This window comes from Marmota marmota, unplaced genomic scaffold, assembly GCF_001458135.2.
Source record: "Marmota marmota marmota unplaced genomic scaffold, marMar, whole genome shotgun sequence".
Taxonomy (NCBI): domain Eukaryota; kingdom Metazoa; phylum Chordata; class Mammalia; order Rodentia; family Sciuridae; genus Marmota; species Marmota marmota.
In genome coordinates this window covers 24,775,092-24,799,443 of record NW_026000057.1, presented here as the reverse complement: position 1 = coordinate 24,799,443, position 24,352 = coordinate 24,775,092, and the positions used below count along the sequence as shown (strand labels likewise).

General features: G+C 33.4%; 1 protein-coding gene across 3 annotated transcripts in view; it reads right to left on the bottom strand.

Annotated features, from left to right (window-relative positions):
- Nucleotides 1-24,352, bottom strand: part of Grid2 (glutamate ionotropic receptor delta type subunit 2) — a 1,429,152-nt gene that overhangs the window by 325,082 nt on the left and 1,079,718 nt on the right. For all 3 annotated transcript variants that reach the window (XM_048813623.1, XM_015484559.2, XM_048813622.1), the window contains exon 11: nt 2,681-2,993. In XM_048813623.1, coding sequence (XP_048669580.1) covers nt 2,681-2,993 — 313 coding nt within the window. The remainder of the gene's footprint in view (nt 1-2,680; nt 2,994-24,352) is intronic.

Here is a 24,352-nt window from a genome sequence, read left to right as displayed (position 1 = left end):
TGATTATAGTTGAACATGAGAGGTGAGAAAGAGGAAGAAAACAAAATATTTTAAAAGTCTCTGTGTATGTCTAAATGGTTGCTGAGGCCTCAACAGGAATAAGAATATGAGAGGCCAGGAAGTTTAAGTGTAAAATGAACTCAAGTTTGGGCATGATGAGAGTTGTATTCCTGTTGTATACAGAGAATGGTCTAGTTTACACTTAGTTACACAAATATGAAGTTCGAGATGGATAATATAGATTTTTGTGAGTCATCTGCATATGGGTGATTGTTAAAAGTATGCTCAAACAAATTGGAAAGCGAAGAAATGAAATGAGGACAGGTTAATTATATCTGACTTCAATATCTAGTCAATGCTTATATTTCTCAACATCTTCTGGAGAAATCAACTGCCATGCAGTGATTTCTATCCCAGGAAGAGAAATCACATGAACAGACTCACAAGTAGAAAAATGAAGCCCACATTTCACAGCATAAACCACCCGACATGCAAGTGCAGCACACAGGCTCCAGATGATTTCAGCCTTTCACCTAGTGGATGCCTCAGACATCATGGAGCAAAGACAAACCTTGGCTTCAATAACATGTTTACTGCTAAATCAAATGAACACCTTTCAAGCTCTAATCTTACTTAGTCCTTTGATATTATTAACAAATTCTCTATCTTTAAGTATTGCCTTTCTCTGGTAAGTGTACTACTGGGTTCTGATCTTTCCTTGCCTCCTTCCAAGGACTCCTATCAGTCACCACTGAGGGCTCCTCCACCCATTCCTTTCCTTAGGGCTTTGTTCTATGCCTTTTCTGGACCAGTGGTCCTTAATAAGGAGTATTGAAATCTGTCCAAATGATCTTATTCACTTTCATGGCTTCAATTATTTCCTATATGTTAGTGTGTATATATATATATATATATATATATATATATACAAAGGCTTATATATATATATCTCCTAGATATCTCTTTTGTATATCTGACAAATTTATCAAACCACTAACCAAGCACTAGAAATACCCTCTGGTTTGCACCAAAATTAATGTATCATCTGCTCTTTCATATCTTTTTTTTTGTTTGTTTTCTTCATTTCAGTAAATAAAATCAACATCCAATATACATACTTTCCTAACTCAGAAACATAGGATAAAACTTAATCTCCTTTTCCTCCTTCACTACCAATTCCCATATCACGATATAGTTATTCAATTCTGTTGGCTCCATTTAATCAGTACCCTTCCCTTGAATTCCAATGCCACCATGCCACATTAACTCTTTACAGGGTTATTATAATAGTTTTCTAATTTTTCTCACATTCTCACATTCCCCCAATCTATTCTCCACATTATAACCAGAATATTTCTGCAGTAAAAATCTGAGCATCCTTTTCCTGTATACCTTTAACTAACTGATCACTTCCCCAAAGATCAGTTTGAACTCCTAAGAACAAATATATCTTTGCCCTCAACTTTACAAACTCCCCTCAACATAATTTTATCCCAATGTCTCTTTCACGTCTTCGTCTAAAATTCTATCCCAACTATTTGTATCCCCTTTCCTCTACTAATGAATGAATTAAAAGTTCTGTGACAAATATATAGCTACATATAACATTGGGAGCCCTTATATGGAAGTGAGAGAGAGAAGGGGGAGGGGGGAATGCTTCCAAAGGCTTATAGGCCAGGTTAGAAGTGAGACAGTGGAGAGGAAGGATGTACACACATCATTGTTTGTTTTGGCATTGCTGGAGCTTGAATACAGGGCTCTTCACGTGATAGGCAAATGCTCTACCCTTGAGCCACATCTCTAGCCAAGACTAGCCTTTGATTAATTAAATGAGAATAGGCACAATGAAGTTTAATGAAAGATCCAACAGCAAGTGGAATCAAAAGTAAGGTGTTATTAAGAGCTATAAATATTAAGGTGAAATTGCCACAGGTCTCTGTTGAAACACATAACTCTCCTGTTCAATACACAAGTTGATCTTGCAAGAGACTACCGATTCCCTTATTATTTCATTCTCTATGAGGACAGTAGTCTCAAATAAAGAATGAAATAAATATTCCATTCTGAGAATCAAGGAATTAATCAGATGGGTTTAAAGAAGAGAGCAGATAGGATATTAAATAACGAAGCACAGGCATTCTTTAGAATATAATGAATTCATAGGTTAAATCATTAGTAAAGATTGTATATGAAAGTGAAAGATAAAATATACTACTTCTTATCAGACTCTAAAATTAGCCCAAGTCTTTTCACTGCTAATGAATATTTTCAGTTCCTGAAATAACATCACTGAACAAAGAAGAAGTCCTAACATCTCTCATACATCACTACTTTCTCTAGTGATAAGTAGTTTTGTTGCAGTAAGGCTATTTCCTCAGAAAATCAGTTTGGGGAAGAAATTCTGATCTTGAGGTATCTTGTGAATCTTAACTCAGACATTTACTTTTGCCTTGTTGATAAAACTGAGCTTATACCAAAAGACAATAAGCCATTATTGATGGAAACCTGCTGGGTTTGAGATCCACTAGGGGAAAATAGAAAATGTTCTTTTCTGAGCATTGCTTTGAGGACCCTTTAGAACTCTTATTGATGTCAGATACAGAATCATTCTAACTACATTGCATTTGAAACAACATGCTCCTTTTTTTTTTTAATAACAAAAGGTAGTTTTTCTTCTTACCTTGCTGTACAAAGGATCCATACACAAACCACATGGAGTTGTAGAGTGTAGTAGATGCCATTGATCCCATTTGTAACCGTGGAGGATTAAGCCAGTTCAAGAGGTAGACCAGTAGACCCACCAGAAGGACTGTTCCAGCAATGCAGGCCCACAGAGAGAGATCAAACGGAGCCAGACAGGCAAACATATCCACAGTCTTTTCAGCCCTTCGGAGTAGAACCCCCACTGAGTAGTCCATGTAACGTGTTGTGAAGTCCACCACATTCTCACGGTCCGGGGTGATGGTTAAAGCAGAAATCCCTATGTCAGCTCTCTGAGAAATTGAAAGAAAACGGAATATATTAGTAGTGTGAAAGCAACTTGATTTGTACCTTCAGCTTGCCTTGAGGGAAAAAAAAATAGATGCCTCAGGCAACACCTTGAGAGTTTTTTATATAAACTGAAAACATATAGAGATTTCTCATGGAAGAGCTACGTGTGAATTTTGCATTTCTCACCACAAATCCTACCCCACCAGACGCAAACAAATTACCTTGTTCATATTATCAGTGCATGTGAAATCAGCAAATACCTCAGACTCAGGTAAAATATGAAGAAAATTGTCTTCTTTTCCTTGGATCATTTTATCAAAGCCATCATTGACACAGTAGAAAGAAAAACATACACAAGTATTCCAAGAAAATGCTTCCAAAATATTTACCATGTAGTTAACTTGTGAATTATTAGATAGGTTATTTAAAAGCTTCAATGTGACATTTTACCTTTGGTTTAAATATCTCTGAATAAAAATTTATATTATTGGGCTCTTTATATAATAGAGTTTGCTAGAGCTTTCACTGCATTGTTATATAGTGTCAGATGCCAGAGTCTCAACCAGAATTCTGTTGTATAAACTTCAAAAGCATTTCAATGACAATTAATGATTAAGAAGGCAGATAATTTTTCCTGGAGCTATAACCCCTTTTCTCAGTATGTGTCTCTTCAGAGTCTCAGTGATTGCACTTACAACTATAGCACATGCTATTTTAATTATTTAAAACTCATCACAGAATTTCAGTAAAGCACAGAATAAATGACTTCACATTTACATTCTATGATATAAGAATATATATTTAAATATCTAAAAGATGCATCTTGAAATAATAATCTGTGGCTGTGATTAAAGCTGTGGGAAGCCCCCTTCCAGACAAATACAAACACTAGTAAGTTACATGTTGAAGTTTCTAGTTATTTTTCTTTCTTATGTTTTATGAAAAAGAGTAGAAATTTATTTTATAGCTTTTGAAGATCAAGAAAAATGTAAAGAAAAGTAACATGCCAAGTGTCATAATAAACCAACTTAAGATTCATCTGGTCTTGGAAATAATAATGCTCTTAATGTTATAGCTCAAATTAAACAGTGAGTGGTGTATGCAAAGCTCAGTGCTAAGTATTCAAATGTTTTTTCACTGAATTCTTACAATGAGCTATAAATTATGTATTCTCTCCATTTTGTAGGCTGAGATACTAAAAATTGGAGAAATTAAATTATCTGTTCAATTCTCAGTAAACACAGAGGTGAATTAAAGTGGTTTTCTTACTTGGAAGATTGTATTCATGACTGTTTTATCATATGGCAAGATGTCATTCATTTTCCAAAAGACCCATATTGGAGGAGGTCAATGTAACAAGTTTCAGGATAAATTTTTTTATTATGAGAGATTGAAATTTTGCCTTAAAAAAATGAACTTCTTAATTGCTGTAAGGCCATATTTATATATGAACTACAAGTTCAGAATTACTAAATAAATTGGTATTAAGCTTACTAATTCTACATGAAAATTGGATTTGTAGAAAAATAATTAATATTGTTTCCAAACTCACATTTTATGTTTGTATAGCTACATAGTGGGAATTGGGTCTTTTCAGAATGAATATGGTACCTGGATATTTAGCTTTCCACTCCTGTCTCTTCTGAGCTTCAATTTATCTATTTGTGAAATTAATGTAACTGTTCAGCAACACTATTGTGAACTGATTCATTTATCTTGATCTTAATGGCAAATAAATAACTCTCCAAGATTCAATTAGGCTCTCAGAAGATGCATTTACTTTTTTCAGGATGGTAAAGTACTATGGATCAGTAATTTACTAATTGGTGCACTAGTGACCCAAAGCATTTAATGACTCAATCCAAAGTCAAAAACTTCTACCTAAGGAGGAATTTACTGACATGTGGATTAAATATTTGTAAAATGTTTGTAAATATTTTGCTAACAACTAATTGTTCTATATTTAAGTGATTATACTGTGGAACATTTCCTCCATTGATTTTAGTAATGGATAATACATATTTCTAGGTATCATAAAGTGAATTTCTATAAGGTAAGAAAAATAACTAGAGATTTATTCATTTACTGAGGAAAAAAAAGAAAAGTTTATGCTGTTTACACTTAATTATTATTATGGTTTGGATGTAAGGTGTCCCCTAAAGCTCATGTGTGAGACAATGCAAGAAGGTTCAGAGGCGAAATGATTGGATTATGAGTGCCTTAACCCAGTCAGTGAATTAATCCTCTGACAGGGATTAACTGAGTGGTAACTGAAGGTAATAGGGTGTGGCTGGAGGAAGTAAGCATTGGGGACATGGCTTTGGGGTACATATTTTGTATATTGCTAGTAAAGTCTCTCTCTCTGCTTTCTGACCATCATGTGAGTCACTTCCCTCTCCCACACTCTTCCACCATGTTGTTCAGCTTCACCTCAAGCCCCAAGGAATGGAGCCCACTGTCTATGGACTTAGACCTCTGAAACCAGGAGCCTTTAAATAATCTTTTCCTCCTCTGCAATTGTTCTGGTCGGGTCTTTTAGTTATAGCAGTGAAAAAGCTGACTAAAATAATTATTAATAAATGTAACAAGTTAGTTGCCATTTATCTACAGAGAAATTCTAAATTCAAGGTCACATTCAGCTCCAATATTCTCAAGGAAAAATTGCCACCCTCCCTGTGAAGGGTATATCAGAATCATATAATAAACTTTTTTAAACTTCATACACTCACGCACACACACACACACACACACACACAACATAAACACACATTTTCCTGTCTCTGCGGTTTGCATATACCTTCCTAAGGAGGTGCCTCACTATAACTTTCAAAATTAATGATATAGCAGACATTTCTGACTGAAATGAATATGATCATCCTTACTCTAATAGAGATCTATACTAGAGCGCGCACGCGCGCACACACACACACACACACAGCCAAAGGAATACAGATTCAGAAGGATGACCCTAAAACTTCCTACATATTTATGAACATAATCAGAAGTTATCAGAGATGATGGCTCATTCTTACCTGTCTTACTTATTGAGCTACTTAGACAACATGCTTGTCCACTTTCTATAATGATTTTCAAATCTTCACCCTCAAGAAACCTTTAATCTTCTCATCACCCACACCAACTTTCAGAAGATGACCTACACTGCTATGTGATAGGCAACACAGAAGATCTAAGATTAAAATTCACACTGATTTCTACCTCTCCACCTATGCTCCATACCAACCTATTCTTTTCAAACACCTTTTTACAAAAGAGGGACTGTCCTCTTTTCTATCTAAGGCCTACCCTCATCAGTAAACTTATCAACTGATTTATCAACTGACCTTTTATTTCAGATACTTAAATTCCTCTTCATGTATTCAACATCATCCTATCGGCTGTATATTCCCAAAGAGTTAACTCTTTCTCATTAAAACAAAGGGGAGAAAAGCCCTTCATTCAATTCCCTATCACTTCTGACTCCCAGTGAATATGGTTTCTTTTCTTTTTTTTTTTCAGAGTTAGTTTTCTCTGAAAATTTGTCTCCATTTTCACACATCCAAGTCACTCTGACAACAAACACTTTTGTACCCATATTATTGGACAGTCTTACTCATGGAAACAGAGCTTTTGAATCTTTGCATTGCCAAATCAAGTGGAGGCAATTCAGTGCTCATCTTATTAGCCCTTTCCATAGTACTTGACATTGATGATTGCTTTTCCCTGGAGATTTATGACATGATGTAAATCTCCTTCTCAATTCTTCTTTCAAAGTCATTAGTATCCTCTGGACTTAGGCCTACACCCTTTTCTCATTTGAGACCCTCTGCTGAGACAATCCATCCCTATCTGTTACTTCCATATGTGTTTATTCAACTACATATTTTCCATTTCTCTTAAAATCTCTCAAACATACCTCATATTTTACATGGCCATGACCATACTCATGATATTCAGTGCCAATCAGTCCTCTTTCAATGTCTTCTACTTCAATGAATGACATCTTCTTATATAGGTCATTAAGTTTTGTGGTCTCACTATCTTCCCCAGCCCTATTACCTTCTGAAAATACCCAAATCCATTCTCTGTTTTATTATCTCTAGTTCTCATCATTGATTTCCTGGGCTGCATTTTACCATGGGTCTACATGAAATCAACCTTTCTTCCTCTCCATTGTCTCTACTACAGACAAAGTTATCTTTCTGTGGAGCAAATCTGATCCTTTCCTGCCACACTTTTAAGATTTTCAGTGGATTTACATTGTTCTGTGGAAAAGGAAAAGATCTTTATATCTCTACACATATTTAAATAGAGTAACTCCCTCCAACAAATTCTTAGTGTGCCATTTTCTTCCTGGCACTTCTTCTAGATGCATTATATATGCCAAATACTTAATGTAAAATAATTATTTAAATTTTGTTTAAGACTAGCACTAAAACTAAAATATGAATAAGTTTAATTTTTTTTTTTACAACCTCAGTAGAGACTTTGTTTCAATATGTTTTAATTAGTTATACATGACAGAATGCATTTTGACACATTTTATACAAATTGAGCACAACTTTTCATTCCTCTGGCTGTACATGGTGCGGAGTCACACTGGTCATGCAATCATATATGCATATAGGGTAATAATATCCATCTAATTCCACGATCCTTTCCACCCTCCCTGCCCTTTCCCTTTCCCTCATTCTCCTCTGCCAGATCCAAATTTCCTCCATTGTTCCCTACTCCCATCCCCCATTACGGATCAGCATCCATTTATCAGAGAAAACATCCAGGCTTTAGTTTTTTGGATTTGGCTTATTTAGCTTAGCACAATATTCTTTAGCTCCATCCTTCTGCCTGCTAATGCCATAATTTCATTATTCTTTAAGGCTGAGTAATAGTCCATTGTGTAAATTTACTTTCAAAACTACTCTAATTATATAGTTATATATTTTCTTTGGAAGGAAATATAAAATTTGTATTTTCTCAATTCATAAAAAGGAGGTAGATGGATAATAAAATGGGGCCTGACCAACAAGTAAATTATCTTGAATATTAGAAGATTAACTTAAGCTGAAAACAAGCTCTAAATTTGTTTGAAATAAATTAACAGGTCAAACAAATAATTATCTAATTATCTAATTAATTTACAGTGGTAAGAACATTAATAACCCTAATAGTTACATATTTATATAAAGCTTACTATATATCAGTGCCATGTTATATATTTTGCATAGAGTGCTTTACTTAATATATAACAAGTCCAATTAATTCTTTCCAAGATAAACAGTTTACATTTGAAACATGCTAGTTATTATAAAGCTTTTATTGCATAATAAATTAATGTCTACTTCCCTTTACCATCTATTAAATATTTTAATTATGTCACCCATACATCATATTTTTAATCTGAATATATCAGTCCTATGATAAGCTGTCAAATACATTAAGAATACTATCATATATCCTATTTGAAGATTTTTTTTCAAAACAAAAAATAATTTGTTAAGGTTTTTGTCTGTTCAATTAGTTTTTCTATAACATGATTTACATACCCCTCAAAATATTGGTCATTCTTCTATGAACATACTCTAAATTGTCAATGTTTATCCCCTTGGCATAGATAACATAGTTTACAAAAAATGAAATTGGGGCCTGAATCATTATTAAGTGAAATACAACAGGGCCTAAACTTTGGACAAATGAAATTTTAAAACAACCTAAAAGGAAACACTAACAAAACTAGAAGTATTCATAAGTCCTATGCAAATGATTTTGAAGAAAATGTTGGATTTTATTCTCTTAACAACTTCATTCTTTGCATCTGTTGCATCCTTCACATCTGTCTATAATATTTTGAATCTTTACCTGTTGTTCATCCTGTCAAATTTTTCCTCCTAGATTTGAGTCATTTGAAAGTTTGAAAAGCAGATCTTTCATTCTTCATCCACATTAGTAGTTAATGAAATTACTGAAAAGTGTTCTGGCAAGTTCATACTGTGGCAATGTGCCTATAAAGCTATATCCACTTTGACAATGACCACTAGTTAACACTCCATATATGTATTTTAATCCCCGATGAATATTCTTTACCATACCATCATCAAATGGAGTTTCTCCATATGGCTTTTAAATGCTTTGTAAAAGTTATTATTGAACTCAAAATATACGAGGAATCAATTATTCAACTTCTCATCAATAGCTAACGCTGTCAAAAAGGAAAATTAACTGCTTATTTTTATCATCTACAACACATCTGATTAATGATCTATTCTTTAGTTTTTTTTATCTTGGAATAAAAAACTTGCTGCCACATAGGAATGAACATACATATTTTTAAAATTTGAATATACCAATCTCGAACTATTTAACACTTCTCTTTCTGTGTTTTGAACATAAACCTATAATAATACATCTATCATATGAGGAAATGCATTTATTTCCCTAGGATTCATTCATCTGGATCTGAGAATCTGAACTCATGAAAAGGACCTATCATGAACTTGAACTCCTTAAAAGTTTTCCTTATCATTTCCTATTTTAAATATTTTCTTTTTAACACAAAGTAGAAGCAAAATTGTTTTGAAGAGTTTTGGTGAATATTTTGCCTCTTGAGCTTATGAAATGATGTATTTTCTTCTCTTGCTCTTCAAGAGAATAAGCTTTTATAGAGTTTTTATTGATAGCTTTAATAAATGTTATTTGATATTCTTTAACCTTCAAATAGTGTCACACTGTAAAGATTCCAGGTTCTTTTGGGATAGGGAACACGCTGAAGAAAGGAAAGGTGGAGAGAGATGGAAGAGGAAAGGTTGAAAGAAAGGAGAATGGGAAGAAAGAAGGAAGAAAGGAAGTAATGAGAGAAGGAGGAACAAAGGAAAGAAGGGAAGAAGAAGGTACATAAGTCCTATATCTGCCAATGAACTATGACCATGGGCTAAACTCAACCTTTTAGATCACTTATTTGTATAATGAAATTCTAATGTCAAAATTGTTTTTTAGGACCTTAGTATATGATCCTTCTATGCTTAGTACTATAGGAGTATAAATACTTTGTCTAAATTCTGACTGTATATTTTAATACTTTTCTAAGTAAACATAGCATGGGCCTAAGTTATTACCATTCATAGGAGAAACTAAAATAATATCTTATGGGAAAGAGAAAAAAATAATCAAATTGTCAAACCATAAATCATTAAGCTTATACAAGTCAAGATTTTATGTATTTCTTTGAAGGAAAAATAGACATTTTTTAATACATCATTTTTATGTTATTATTTCAGCTTCAATTAAAAATACAACACAGTATCCATTAATTTTCCAATATCTGCTAGAAATGAATAACTCTGTAGGCACAACAAATGAAAGTGTCATTGAAATAATTTCTATTCTGACATCAAGATCACATTTAATAGTTCAGAAAATGTTTACTTTTACATTTTTATGTAAGGTATTTGTGAGCCCATTGAATGAATGGCATTAACATGCTTATAGCTCAGCACCTGGTAAGGTATTTAACCAGTACTATAGCTACAAACAATCTATTTTGTTACTAAATTGTTAATATTATTTAAAACTCACATAGTGCTTACTGTGCACCGAATATTTTTCAATGATTAATTCAATTTATCTTTAAAATCAGCTTCTGAATTAAAAATTACCATCACCATTTCACAAATAAGAAAAGCGAGACAGACTAATTAGGTAACTTGCTTAAAGCCATATAGTTTAGAAGTGATAGTGTCAGGACTCCAACCTAGGCATGTATCTCCATATCTCCAGAATAAATATGATGGAGACATATTCTACTTCTCCCAGTAATTAGCCTACTACTTCAGTATTGTTCTAGAAAAATCCATAGTTTGTTTCTAGATTTGAAATGACTCCTTCAGTATATACTTAATCATATATTCACATACATATATACACACCATGTTGGGATTTCTATTGTTTTATTGGTATATCTGCATAACTTTAATAATTTTACCTTAATATCTACAACACAAAAAATTCTTCTTGTTTTATTGTTTTTTCATCTTTGGAATTTTTTTTTTTACGGTAAAACCACTTCAGCAATATCTTTAGATGTATTTTATTTATTTATTTTTATTTTAAGACAGGGTCTCACTAAGTTTCTTAGGGCTTCTCTAAGTTGCTGAGGCTAGCTTTGAACTCATGATCCTTCTGCTTCAGTGTTTGGAGTAGCTGGGATTATAGTTGTGCAACACCATACTCAGAGTATATCTTCAGATGTATTTTAAAACATTTTCATAAATTCATGAAGTCCTTTGGGTTCCTGAGTTGATTCAAAGATAACTTATGCTCTAGTGAGAACATTTTAATAGTCTTTGGGTCTAACATCATACCTTCCCATTTATTCTTGTCTATTTACTCAAGTCTAACATTCCCTTTTTTATTATAGCTATTTATGGCATTTTATGATTCTATATACTGTTTAGTTTTTGCAGTACAGGAGACTGAACCCAGGGCCTTCCACATGCTAGGTAAATGCTCTGCCACTGAGCTAGATCCCCAGCCCTTCCTATTTTTTTGAGACAGATTCTTGCTAAGTTTCCCAGGCTGGCCTCCAACTTGGAATCCTCCTGCCTCAACCTCTAGAGTAGTTGGGTAAAGGGTGAGCCACAATGGCTGGCAATTCTGTATACTTTTAACTGGTCAAAATATGAAAATTTCTAATTAAAGTTAATAGTTTTTAAGCTAGTTCTCTTATTTTATTTAGATCATTTAAATATCATATTTCCTGAAAATAATGTTAGTTCTAACTCCTATTGGAATAATTTTTCCACTTGCTCTTTTTCTTTTATTATAATATGAATATATGTCAAAAAATTAAGTAATTAGATTGTGGCTGATATCATTATCCTCTTCCTAGATTTAATAGCAATGTCTTTAAATGTTTAGCCATTAAGTAAGAGATTGGTTGTTCTGAGATAGAAAATTGCCATTCCAAATCTCATTTTAAAAAAAAACTGAGATTTAAAATTGAAAATTTTTAAAGTATTTTCAATTTTTACTGCCATTTTAATTGATAGAAAATTTTAAGACTATGAAACACTTTTTAAAAATTTGTTATAGATTTTGGTAAGTTCTATTTTTATTCCCACTAATTTTTATAAATTTTAATGTGTTTTTATTTTTTCTCTCAAGAGCTAAGAGAAGATGTTTTTAAATTTCAGATGAAAGTCATTATTTACTTTTGCTTTTAATTTCTAGTTTTATTACATTTGGATCCATCAAAGAACATTGTTTGCAATATATGTCCTCAATGGAACTTCAGGGGATTTTCTTCGAGCTCTAACACATGGTTGACTTGTCAATGCAGCATGTGTGCTAAAGAAAATGGTATGCTTTCTGGGTGTAGCAGTTTATCTATATCTAAGGGACACATCTTATTTAATCTACTATTTGTATTGTTTTTTATTCTGTGACATTTGTTAAATTTACTGTTTTTCTATGTGGTTTGTCTTTGCTTACTTTTTTCTTTAGGTATTTAGAAATATTTGTGATTTTATGATTGTGGTTTCATTCATATTTATACTTTTTATAATGCTTTTACTCCCTCTGTTTTTCCACTTAATCTTTCACTCACTTTTTTTTTCAATTTTAAATGAAATCTATGATCTGCACTTGTTCCCTAATCTAAATAACAATATCCTGTTTTCCCTTCTTTGCTCCCTTTCTTCCCTTTTTAAAATATCAAAAAAATACAATATAGAAAATGTTTAAAAAATACAATATAGAAAATGTTAAAAATATATATCATTCTTTCATTGTTAGAATATGCAATGATTCCATATTACTATTTAACCCAGTTCTCCAACCATGACTAATATTAAATACTTACTATTGGTCATTTTGACAGTTTCTCCTATTATATCTTGGGTAAGTGAAGCTTACTCTCAAGTTCACAAGTCCACTTTTATGTTGCTTTTAAATATATTTGTATTTTTAAAACCAGTTTTTCCTTGGCCATGAGGGAGAGTTGAGCTGGATATAAACTATCTGGCTCATATCTTCTCAAACAATTTCTCCATTGCTGGCCTGCTTTGTATATTGTTTTTTAGAAGGCTGATACTTGTTTGTTTTACCACTAAAAGAATTTAATCTTTTTGCTCTGAGCTTTGAGGACATTTTTCTTCTCCTTTTTTGTTTGTTTGTTTGTCTTTTAAGTCCAATAATTACTAAGATGTATCTCAGATCTTATTGTCCTAGATCAGTTTTTCTAGGAACACAATGGGACCATTCACTAAATATACAGCCACATACGACATCATGATATTTTGGTAAAAAATGGACTGCAAATAGATTAGTTGTCTAATAAAATTATAATGGAGCTGAAAATTTCCTTTCACTTAGGGACACTGGAGCCATCCTGATTTTGTAGTGTAATAAGTGACTCGTGTTTGTGGTGATGCTGATGTAAATAAATCTACTGTACTACTGTATAGTTTTATAAAAGTATAGCACATAGAATTACATTGAGTATATAATCTATTTATTAAAGTCAAGTTTACTGTAAAGGCAATGCTTTGTCACCCCAGAAGCAGCCTCATGCATCTTGTATTGCCCCACCTCTTCACTGCAACATTTTCTTTGAGCTTCATTCAATCTCATGTTGTTTTGTTCATCATGGCCCTAGGAGCACTGGCTACTCTCTCATTCTGCCTCTCCTTCTCTCCCTCATCCCACAGGCTACCTGTGTAGTAGGCTCTGATGTCTCTGTCTAATGACACTTTGTTCTACTTGAACAATGACAAAATTGCCTGAGAATGTATTTCTCAGACATATTACTTCTGTTAAGTGTCACATGGCTGTATCTAAGTTTTCTTTAATTTTCTAAAAATTTCTTTATAATTTTAATAGTATTCATTTCATTCATTTAAAATGCATGTGGTAGAGATTACTGGTTATCATCTTTACTTTTGGGTGATCTCATTGATCCTAATGAAAGGAACACTTGATGTTGATATGTTTAGGTCTTTCCTCTTGCCCAATGAGTTTCCCTACATAATCTCCCCCTGCCCCACAATATTCTGCTTGAATGGGAAAAACTTGGACTCAGGGATCTGGAAACACAGTGGTGAAAGCATCACAGGATTCTTAGTATTAAGGCATATGTTTTGTAGTCTATGCTTAAATAAAGTACTCCCCACTTGCATTTGTCTAGTTACAAATAAAGTGAAGAATATTAAAAAAAAAAAAGTTGAAATTAGTTAATTATCTGTGTGTTCACGTAAACTCATTGAAATCTCTCACACATCAGTTTTTCCTATACAAAAAAAAAAATAAATAAAAAATAAAATAAAATGCATGTGGCTACCATTATTCTCTACCAACTTGATCTCCTCAAATGATACTCATTTTTAGTCATTTTTGTTATAATTACAGACTTTTTATCCTTTTTATTAATTACTCAAAAAATCAGAATATCATGTTCTTGATAAATATTTTATTCTTGAAATAAATAATATTTAGTAATCTTTTAACATGTTGTAATATATGGTGGATCAAATATGAAAGGATAGATGTATTTTAAGTGTTATGGTTTGAATGTGAGGTATCCCCCAAAAGCTCATGTGTGAGACAATGCAAGAAGGTTCAGAGGAAAAATGATTCAGTTATAAAGGAACCTTCACCCAATCAGTGAATTAATCTGCTGATAAGGATAAACTGGTAACTGAAGTGGTAGGGTGTGGCTGGAGGAGGTGGGAATTGGGGTGTGGCTTGGGGGTATATATTTGTATCTGAGAGTGGAAACCTTTCTCTTTGCTTTTTGATCCTCATGTGAACTGTTTCCAGCTGCCACACTCTTCCTGAGACATCTGAAACCATTAGTCCCCAAATAAACTTTCCTCTTCTATAATTGTTCTGGTCAGGTCCTTTAAACATAGCAGCTAAACTGACTAAAACATTGAGGTTTGTGAATATTCATGTTCACATGTGATACTGGATATTGTTACATTTTTGCAACACCTTTTTGCATGTGGTATCCTTGCCAGTCTTTTGGGGGGGTATTACTCTAATATTACAAAATTAATTTGAGAACTCTTATGAAATGTCGTAATGATATGGCTGATTTTTTTTCCTGAAAGGAATGAAGAAAAGAGAATAACGCTATTAATTTGTTTGAAAATCAATGTGCATTTTGGTATATTTGAAATATGTATAAATTTTTCTTTCTCTTTTTGAGCCAATTTTAATGATGGGATATTTTCTAATAATTTATTTCTTAATATTTTTTTCAAATTAATTAGCATAGTGATATTATGCTGCCATGCTTGTGGAAATTTTCTTTCATTGTAGCATATGCATTTTCTTAATGTTATTTAAGCATTCTGTTCTCTTAAATCATAATATGCAGGGGTTGTTTTTGTTTTACAATTTTTCCAAAACAACTGGGCTTTTCTCCTTTAATCAATCCTATTGATTTATAAATGACAAATTAAAGATATTTGATATGTTTTAACTTAAATTTCATAGCTTTCTTTAAATTTTATTAATAATTATTTTGTTTATTCAGTGGAACACTAAGTTCATCATTTATAACTTAATAATTGAGAACAGTTTAAAGATGCATGTGTTTCTCTAAGTTTTGAGAACGATTTACATGTAATGGTTTTGTTATCATTGTTTTCTAAATATTATATACTTTAGTTTTCTAATTTCTTTGCTAGAAGAATAGTTTAGGAAAATTTTTTCTTTTGTTGTTGTTCTTAATTTGTTATTTATTATTTCCAAGTGGGCTAATATTTGTCTTTGTTTTAAAATGTTGTTATACATTTTTGCTTCATTGAATTTTGCCCAGGTAATCTTTCTGGTATTATTTATGGTAAATAGTTATTATGGAGTTTGGTAGTTGCATATCATCACTTTTAAAAATTAACCTGTTGGCTTTCACTAGCTGTAGTATAAATATGTATTGAAGAAATCAATATTAAGTATACTGTTTAAATTTCATTAAATAAACTTGAAACATTTCATCCTATAACCTCTTGTGTCTACTCACAAATTTATGATTTCAAATGTAACTTTCAAATGTATTTATTTTTCTCAGAGTTTTAAAACACTTCAGTCAACATTCAAAATTTGAAGATGCTACAGGAGAATCCCATATTAAAATTTCATGTGAAACTGGGTGTGGTGGCAAATGTTTGTAATCCCAGCAGCTTGGAAGGCTGAGGCAGAAGGATTGCAAGTTCAAGGACAGTGTCAGCAATTTAGTGAGGTCTCAAGCAACTTATTTTCTCAAAATAAAAATAAGGACTGGGATTTAGGTCAGTGTGTTAAGTGCCCTTGTGTTTAATCCCTAGTACCCCAAAAAATTCCTTGTGAAAAATATTGGAATATGTGGCAACAATTTGCTAAATCTGAGAGGCAGTGCCACTATGGAAAGTTTACTTTAGCTCTCATCATTCAAGCATAATGTGTGCATTAGTACCTATACCTATACTTTTGTATCATAACTCCCTGGTCTCTATTAGTTACTTAAACTTATACCCTCTACTTTATTACCCAAACTGATTAGTATGGTAGATAACAAAAAGCACCCACAAAGTTCTTACCATATGTCTTCCTCCTTGTAAGATGATGGCCATCAAATAATGTAGTATTTTCTCTAGTCTTTCAACTGGACCTTAGCCAGTGACTTGCTTTGGCCATTGAAGAGAAGCAATACAATTTTAATACAGCCTTGAAAATACTACACAAAGCATGATAGATATATATTTCTGTGATACGAACTCTAGAGCCCTCATTTGCTTACCGGGGAGTGAGAATCTACAGAGAAGATAACAGAAGTGCTACTGCTCCACAAGAACAAATTGGCCATGCTTTGTCTTGAGTTCATATCCTGCTCTTATCTGCATCATTCATTATCCATCTAAACTAGGGCAATTTTTTAAGGTCATCTGAAAAATCTACAATTTCTTAAGAGTGTTCCTTCCTAAAATTTGACTACGTTAGGTTCATGTAGGTCATGCTTTTTAAATTTAGAGTACTGTTTTAAATTTTCCTCTATTGTTATATTTATTTGGTCATATCTTTTCAGATCTAAAAAGGGGAATACAGATGCTGTGTTTGCTTCAACATTTAAGTGAATACAAATCACAAAATTCCTAAACTTTCTATAATCGACAGTATAAAAATGTCTTCAAAGCACAGTAGAAACATAAAGAAGAAAAATATTTCGGCAGGGCTCAAACATTTGGATCACATTGTCCCTCAAAGGTGGGGCTACAGGGAGGTATTAGAAACTTAAAGAGGTGGGGCCTAGTGGAAGGTCTTTAGGTCACTGGAGGCCTTCTAGTAGAGGGGACCATGGGACTCCAGTCTCCTTTTCCTTTTCACTCTCTGGTTGGGAAAGGAGGAATCCTGCTCTGTGTTACATTCTTACCATGCTGTGTTGCCACAGGCCCAAAGCAAGAGGGCCAAATTATCATGGACTACAATACCCAAACTATGAGCAAAAATAAACCTTCTCTCCACTAAACTGATTTATCTCAGGTATTTGTTACAGTAACAGAAACCTGACCAACACATGTGAAATGTCAGTGAATATTAGAGAACTTATAAAGTTTTACGTTTTTCAAGTTTTAGCTGTTAAAAAAATATGGGAAAATAAGTTTTCTATCTTGGAATCTCAGTGAAATGTGTGAACCTGCCAGGTAAGATAAACCATACAAGGCCATTTAGGACAAGATGGAAGCTGGGTTTCCATCAAGACAAAATATAACTGAAAAATTTTTAGATATCTCAAAATTGGTTTAATAAGTTTCATTTATAAACTTAGGAAAACAAAACCATAATGAAAAATCTATGTTTAAACATTGAACTATAAAAGTAGTATCTGAATACATCCTAGATATTAAAGGGTCAAATTACATAAAGTCATTTTTTTTCCTTCCTGCAAGTAAAAGAAATGTCTACTATATCACTGACTTAAAGGTCATCAATGGATGATGTTTCCTGGATGACAGTTCTGAATGATAAAGCTCCCAGTGTTAGGAACCTGACTAATTTTTTCTTATTTCTTGGTTCCCCTCAATACATAGCTTCCAACTCATGACTTAAAATTGTTGCTTGAGTTCCAGCCATTTTGTTGATATACTAGTCAGGACAAAATAGGAAGATAAGAATAAGGACAAGAGTTCTTTCTCTAATAACATTTCCCAGAGGCTTCCCATGACATTTCTGCTAAAATATCATTGGTTAGAAGTAAGTTACATGATAACAGTTGCTCAAGAGAGAAGGTGGAAAATGTGTATTGTGTATAGTTTGTATCTGGCTATTATTTAGGGCTTACATCACCAAAAAAAGGAAATAATAGATATTTAAGGGCAATTAGCAGTGTTTATTATATTTCCTCATATGTGACCACTGTTTCAAAATTGATGCAAGTCCTTTTAGACTCTTTTCTATTTTTACATGTACATAACTATATGTGTTGTGTTGCATACTCACACATGTATACACATAGACTTGCACATATGTATATATATTTACCCATAAATCTGATCACACATAATATAATATAAGATAATATCTTGGAGACAACACACACATAAACACAGACCCACTCAGTTTTTCTAAACACTACACAGAATTTTGAGCCACAATTCTTCTTGTCACCTTTGTATTTTCAACACATAGAAAGATAACACATAAAAAGATTTTCAATGAATGTTGATTATGAAGGCACTCTGATTAATTTAATCATTTTACCCTTGAAGAATTTGTAGAATAATTTCCTTTTTTTCATGCCTATTATAATCAATAGTGTTTTTGGTCATGCCATTTAGAATATATTCAATAGAAATGTGTTTCTTGGGTCTTGACACACTGATATTTCTAGAAATTAATATTTTTCCATTATTTCCACAGATGTTTTTATCTCTAGCACCATAACAGTAACAAAAAGTATAATTAATTTAGTTTTCTTAGTATTATCTCTGAGATTCTTCCCCCAAACTACATGCCATCCATTCTTCCCTATCTCTCTTCACCAGGCCACCATGCCAATTCACATACTGATTGGATTTAAAGTCCTTCTGGAAATAATTTATCTGATGGTCTCCATACCAGCTTCACTGTTCCAACCTAAATACATGTGGAAAATAGAATAGACTACAGTAGAAAATACATATGCTATGGTTTAGATCTGGAATATTCTCCACAATTTCATGTTGAAACTGTGTCCCAGTTCGGCAAGGTACAGAAGTGGGTTTCTTAGGCAATGAATGGATTCCAAGGGCACTGACCTCATCAGTGGATGCATTTACTGATAGTTGAATGGACTTAATGGAGGTGGGACATACTGGAGGAAGCAAGCCACTGAACGTATGCTCTAAAAGGGATTATCTTCTCCCTGGATCCTTCTTCTCTCTCCCCTTCCTGGCTGCCATGAGCTGAGTAGCTTTCCTGTACCATGCTCTTCTGCCATGATGTTCTTCTTTACCTCAGGCACAGAGCAATGGAACTGACAATCAGGGACTGAAGTCTCTGAATCTCTGAGTGACAAATAAACTTTTCCTTGTTTAAGTTGCTTTTCTTAGTTATTTAGTGCAATGATAAAAGACTAATACAATATATTTGCCTTTTTATGAGTTTTCACCTAAGTTGATGTTATTTCTCCCTTGAAGCTTATAGTTATCCTTCCGTCCTCTGTTCTTCTATATCTATCATATGTACTTATTCCATAGTATCTTTTTATCTTCTCAATTTAAATACAATTTCTCAAAGCAGGTGCCTTATTTGCGTAGTCTTCTTTCTCCCTCAATATTTCTTTACTGTTTTATCCCCAAAATATTTCCAAAAAGGGTCTGCCAACTTGTTCTTTGCTATTTGGTAGAAACAGGTGTTTTTATATAATCTGTAATTTTCACCAATAAAAAAAGGAAATAGAATCCAGGTTGTATGCAGTCTCATAAAGTCTCTCCCATTGTGACAAGGTCATTGACTATTATTTTTTTCCAGGTCAAACTATGATCCAGGTTCTTTGCCTTTAATAGCTTGGGTTCTAAAGATTTAAGTTCACATATGTGGGATGTATCTCCATACATGGTGGTCATATCACAACCCCGCATGAGAGGTATCACTACCCTCCTGTTATGGTTTAGATAGGAGGTATTCCCCAAAACTCCATGTGTGAGACAATACAAGTTTATAGGTTAAAAGACTGGGTTATGAAAATATTGAATTAATCAGTATGTTGATCTACATCCACCTGAATGGATTAACTGGGTGGCAAATGTAGGCAGGTACAGTGTACCTAAAAGAGGTAGGTCAGTAGGTCACTCCAGTGTGTGTATCTATGGGGCTTATATTTTGTCCTTGTTGAATGGATCTCTCTCTCTCTCTCTCTCTCTCTCTCTCTCTCTCTCTCTCTCTCTCCTTCCTGATGACTGTGTCCTAAGCTTTTTTTCTTCCAGAACACTCTTCTGCACTGATGCTCTACCTCATCTTGGGCACAGAGCCATGGAGTTGGTTGTCCATGAATTGTGACCTCTAAAACTGTGAGTGCCAAATAAACCTTTCCTCTTCTAAAATTGTTCTTGTCGAATATTTTGGTGAAAAAAAAAAGCTAAAACACTTCCTGTACTGAGTACAAAGCTAAGACTCAGAGAAGGTAAATAGCTTGGCTGATGTTGGTGGTGAACAAATAGTGGAGTTGTCCATGTCCTATATACCATGCTTGGAAAATTGCTAAACTGTTTTTGCTTTTATGGTTTCTGTTTAACCTGTTTCTCTTATTTCCCCAATATTTATTCATTGCTCTATTTTCCCCTTTAGAATTTATGTGCATTTAACCATATACTTATTTTTTTCTGACTTCTGATTTATCTCTAAGCAATGCTTATACTGAGGAAATTGGAAGAGTGTATAGACATGGTGAATGCACATGTGCATGAACAAACATATAAGGTATCACAGGCAATTGCAAGAATTTAAGTGATAGAAAATATTCGAAGGGTTATAGGGAGAGTGTGAAATGATTTGGCATTTTAAAAGATTCCCTTTGGTTGTACTATTGAAATTAGATTGTGGGACAAAGGGCAATAGCATGGTGAGTGGCTAATGTGGTAACCCCACACAAAGAAATGCTTGTACTAGTTAGTAATGGTGGCATGGTGAGAAGTGATCATATTTATAGTATATTCCAGGCTTATAACCAGACAAATTTGTCATACTTCATCATGCATGAGGCATGACAAACAGAAGAGATTATCAAATATAGCTCAAGAATTTTGGATCAGATAAATTGAAGACTGGAGTTTCCAGTGGCACCTCAACCAGGGAAGGGTGTGGCTAGATCAAGTTGGAAAAATGGATGAAACTAGGATTCAGTTTGGAACATGTAATATTTGAAGTACTCCTTAGAAATTTAAGAGGGAATACATGGTAATAAGAAATATCATTGTGTAGTTCAGCTGATAGATCTGGACTGAAGAAACACATTTGGAAATAGTCTAATTACAGACAATTAAATCCATGAGACTGCAGCAGTTCACTGGAAGTTCAAGTATAGAAAGAAAGGATTGGATTTGTACTAGAGCCCCCCCTTCTCTTTGCTGTCTCCTCTTCCATATTTAGCTCTCTAGCTCTTAAGAACAAGAACTCTATATCCTATATTTTCTGCATTCCCTACAATTCCATCTACACATTAGGCTACAAGAAATATATGTTGAATGCGAAATAAGAAGTAAGCACCCAGATATTTGTACATTGTAGTAGTTCAGGCACTATTCTGTCTCATTAGAGCAGACTTAAAAATAACATAAGTTTTACAATTCTCAAGAGAAAATGCTATATATTTGAAGAAACAGATCATCAGAAAGGGTTTTTCTGTTGGTTAGAAATTTTTTCTACTTTTTGAGAGGCCATCCCCAGGCTATTTGTGGATAGAACATGTAGAAGCAATCTTTGCCTAAAATGCTCCAACTGCAAACCTACATTTCAGTACAATGCAAACAAAAGCTAAGGATCAGAATTGAGTGGATCTTTACTCTAATTAGAGTAAAATTGTCAATCATTCTAGAATTTGCTTAAGATCACTGTTATAGTTGTTTGTGAAGCCCCACAGGGGTAGGGAAATGTAAGTTCTCATAAATGAGAAGAGAACTAGCTCCTATACAATTTATCTCTATGAGAATAGAATCAATTCTTGTTGTTCTAGTGATTCTGAGCAGTATTACATGAAATATAAAAAGTATGAGTTGTACTCAGAATCCCTTGACCAGGTATCAGGAGCCTCTGCAATCCGCCTGCAGACAACTGCTTTCCTAACATATTAAGCCTTGTTAGGTCTCAATTGTTTCTTCATTAGTAACCAGGGAAATCTTTACTTACTTTAAAGTCTGCCATTATAAAATTATCAATTTCCAGAGAGAAAACTTAGAATCATTAAGACCTGAAACAATGAAAATCTGAAGTATCCAAGGAAGGCAAGAGAAAATCATAATTATCTTTCAAAGTATTGCTCTACTTCCAAATACTCAATGTGAACATTGGAATATTAGTTTTATTTTTTTAAAGAGTCCTTCAAAAGGGGGTTGTACATGAACTGCTAAAATATTCTTTTAAAATATTCCTTTAAGTAGATTCTTAAATGTTTCATATGTGGTTTTGATATCATACTAAAGGATATTTCTATTTCTCTTCAGTATTAGATTAGCTGTTTTATTTAGTAAAGCAATCAACATTCCAAAGGCATGGGGGAATAAAAGGGGTATGCTATCTATTACATAAACTACATTGCTAAGCTACAATACATTTTTATCATCTTTTACTTGGAACAATATTTATCTGTATTTTTAATTTCAAGACTAACCTAGACCCTTATTTTATGGAATTTGCATTCTAAATAAAAATGACTAAGCAATATCAATGCAGTACCTTACAATTATACCCATAGAATCACATACAATTTTATGAAGGAAACATTCTTTTAAATATATTTATAATATCCTACCCAGATCTGCTCTCTCTGGAAGTTATCTTATTCATTAAATTTCCCCCAAAACCATGGCATGAGATAAATGAAAATCTAGGTAAGAGATGGCATTTCAATAGCCAACAGTGGATTTCAGGATTTATATATCCTCCAGTTATGAGATTTTTTTCATCATTGCTCCAGTCTTTATATCACCTCAGCTTTGACAGATGCAGTGGTCTGTTAATTTATAACCTATAACCCATCGAATCATTTTAATTCTACGTACATTTTCCTGAAATTGTGTTTGTCCTTGCATATAAGTTCTCCTTAAACCTCAGAGCCATTCCTAGACACAGTCATTCCCTTTGGCAAATATTCACTGTCTGTTCTTCAGCTTTGATTCAAGACTTATTATTTTATCTGCACTTGCCATCTATTAGACCAAGTACTTAATGATTCAAGTCCTTTATCTGATTGAATTGCTCCTTGCTGTTTGCAATGTCTGCCAATTAAATATCACCTGCAAATTTAGAAAATTGCTCCTACAACCATTCACTAAGTCATTTGCATCTACATAATTTATTTCCTTCCACAGATCTCTCTTTATCCATTTCCTTCATCAGTGTTAAATCTTTCCTTATCAACAACAAATGTTTGGGGGCATTTTTTTTCTCCTTACAAGCATACAGCCTGTGTATCTTGCACATCTACACTTCAGCTCCAGCCTACATGTGTATCGACCAGATTACTTCTGATTACTCACCATTCAGATAGGCAAACATCTTTTTATGACCACCTGTACTTTTTGAGTTTCCTGTCTGACCTACAGCTGCTGTACGATGGGAAATGCAATCAGTTCCTTAATACTTCCTTAGTATAATTTGGGAATTGAAATCTTAGTCACTATCCAATTTAAATCTGTAAGGGCTCCGTCTGTTTCGATCTATCTATCTATCTATCTGCATATATATATATATATATATATATATATATATATATATATATATCTCACACTTCTTTCCTTTTAAATAATTTATCTATTTGCAAAGCTACTAATCATTTTACAAGGTTGGTAAGCATTTATCACTAGGTAGTCATTAGCAAATGTGTTATGGGGGAGGGGTTTGTCTTTGCTGAGTGAAGTGTTATTGGTGGATACAGATATTTTCAGGCTGGTATGCAGTACTGGAAATATGGAATGAAAATAGGTAAAGATTTGTGAGCATGTATGCATAAAAAGAGAAAGAGACAGAGACAGAGACAGAGAGAGAGAGAGAGAGAGAGAGAGAGAGAGATCATGAGGAGCATTTGATGGTCTTGAGGCACCCAGATGCAGACTGCTCTAATTCTGCAAGCACATGACTCCTCACACATGTCTTTCTCCTGATCTCAGTGTTGGGGCTGGCTCACCCTCCATGAGGAAGC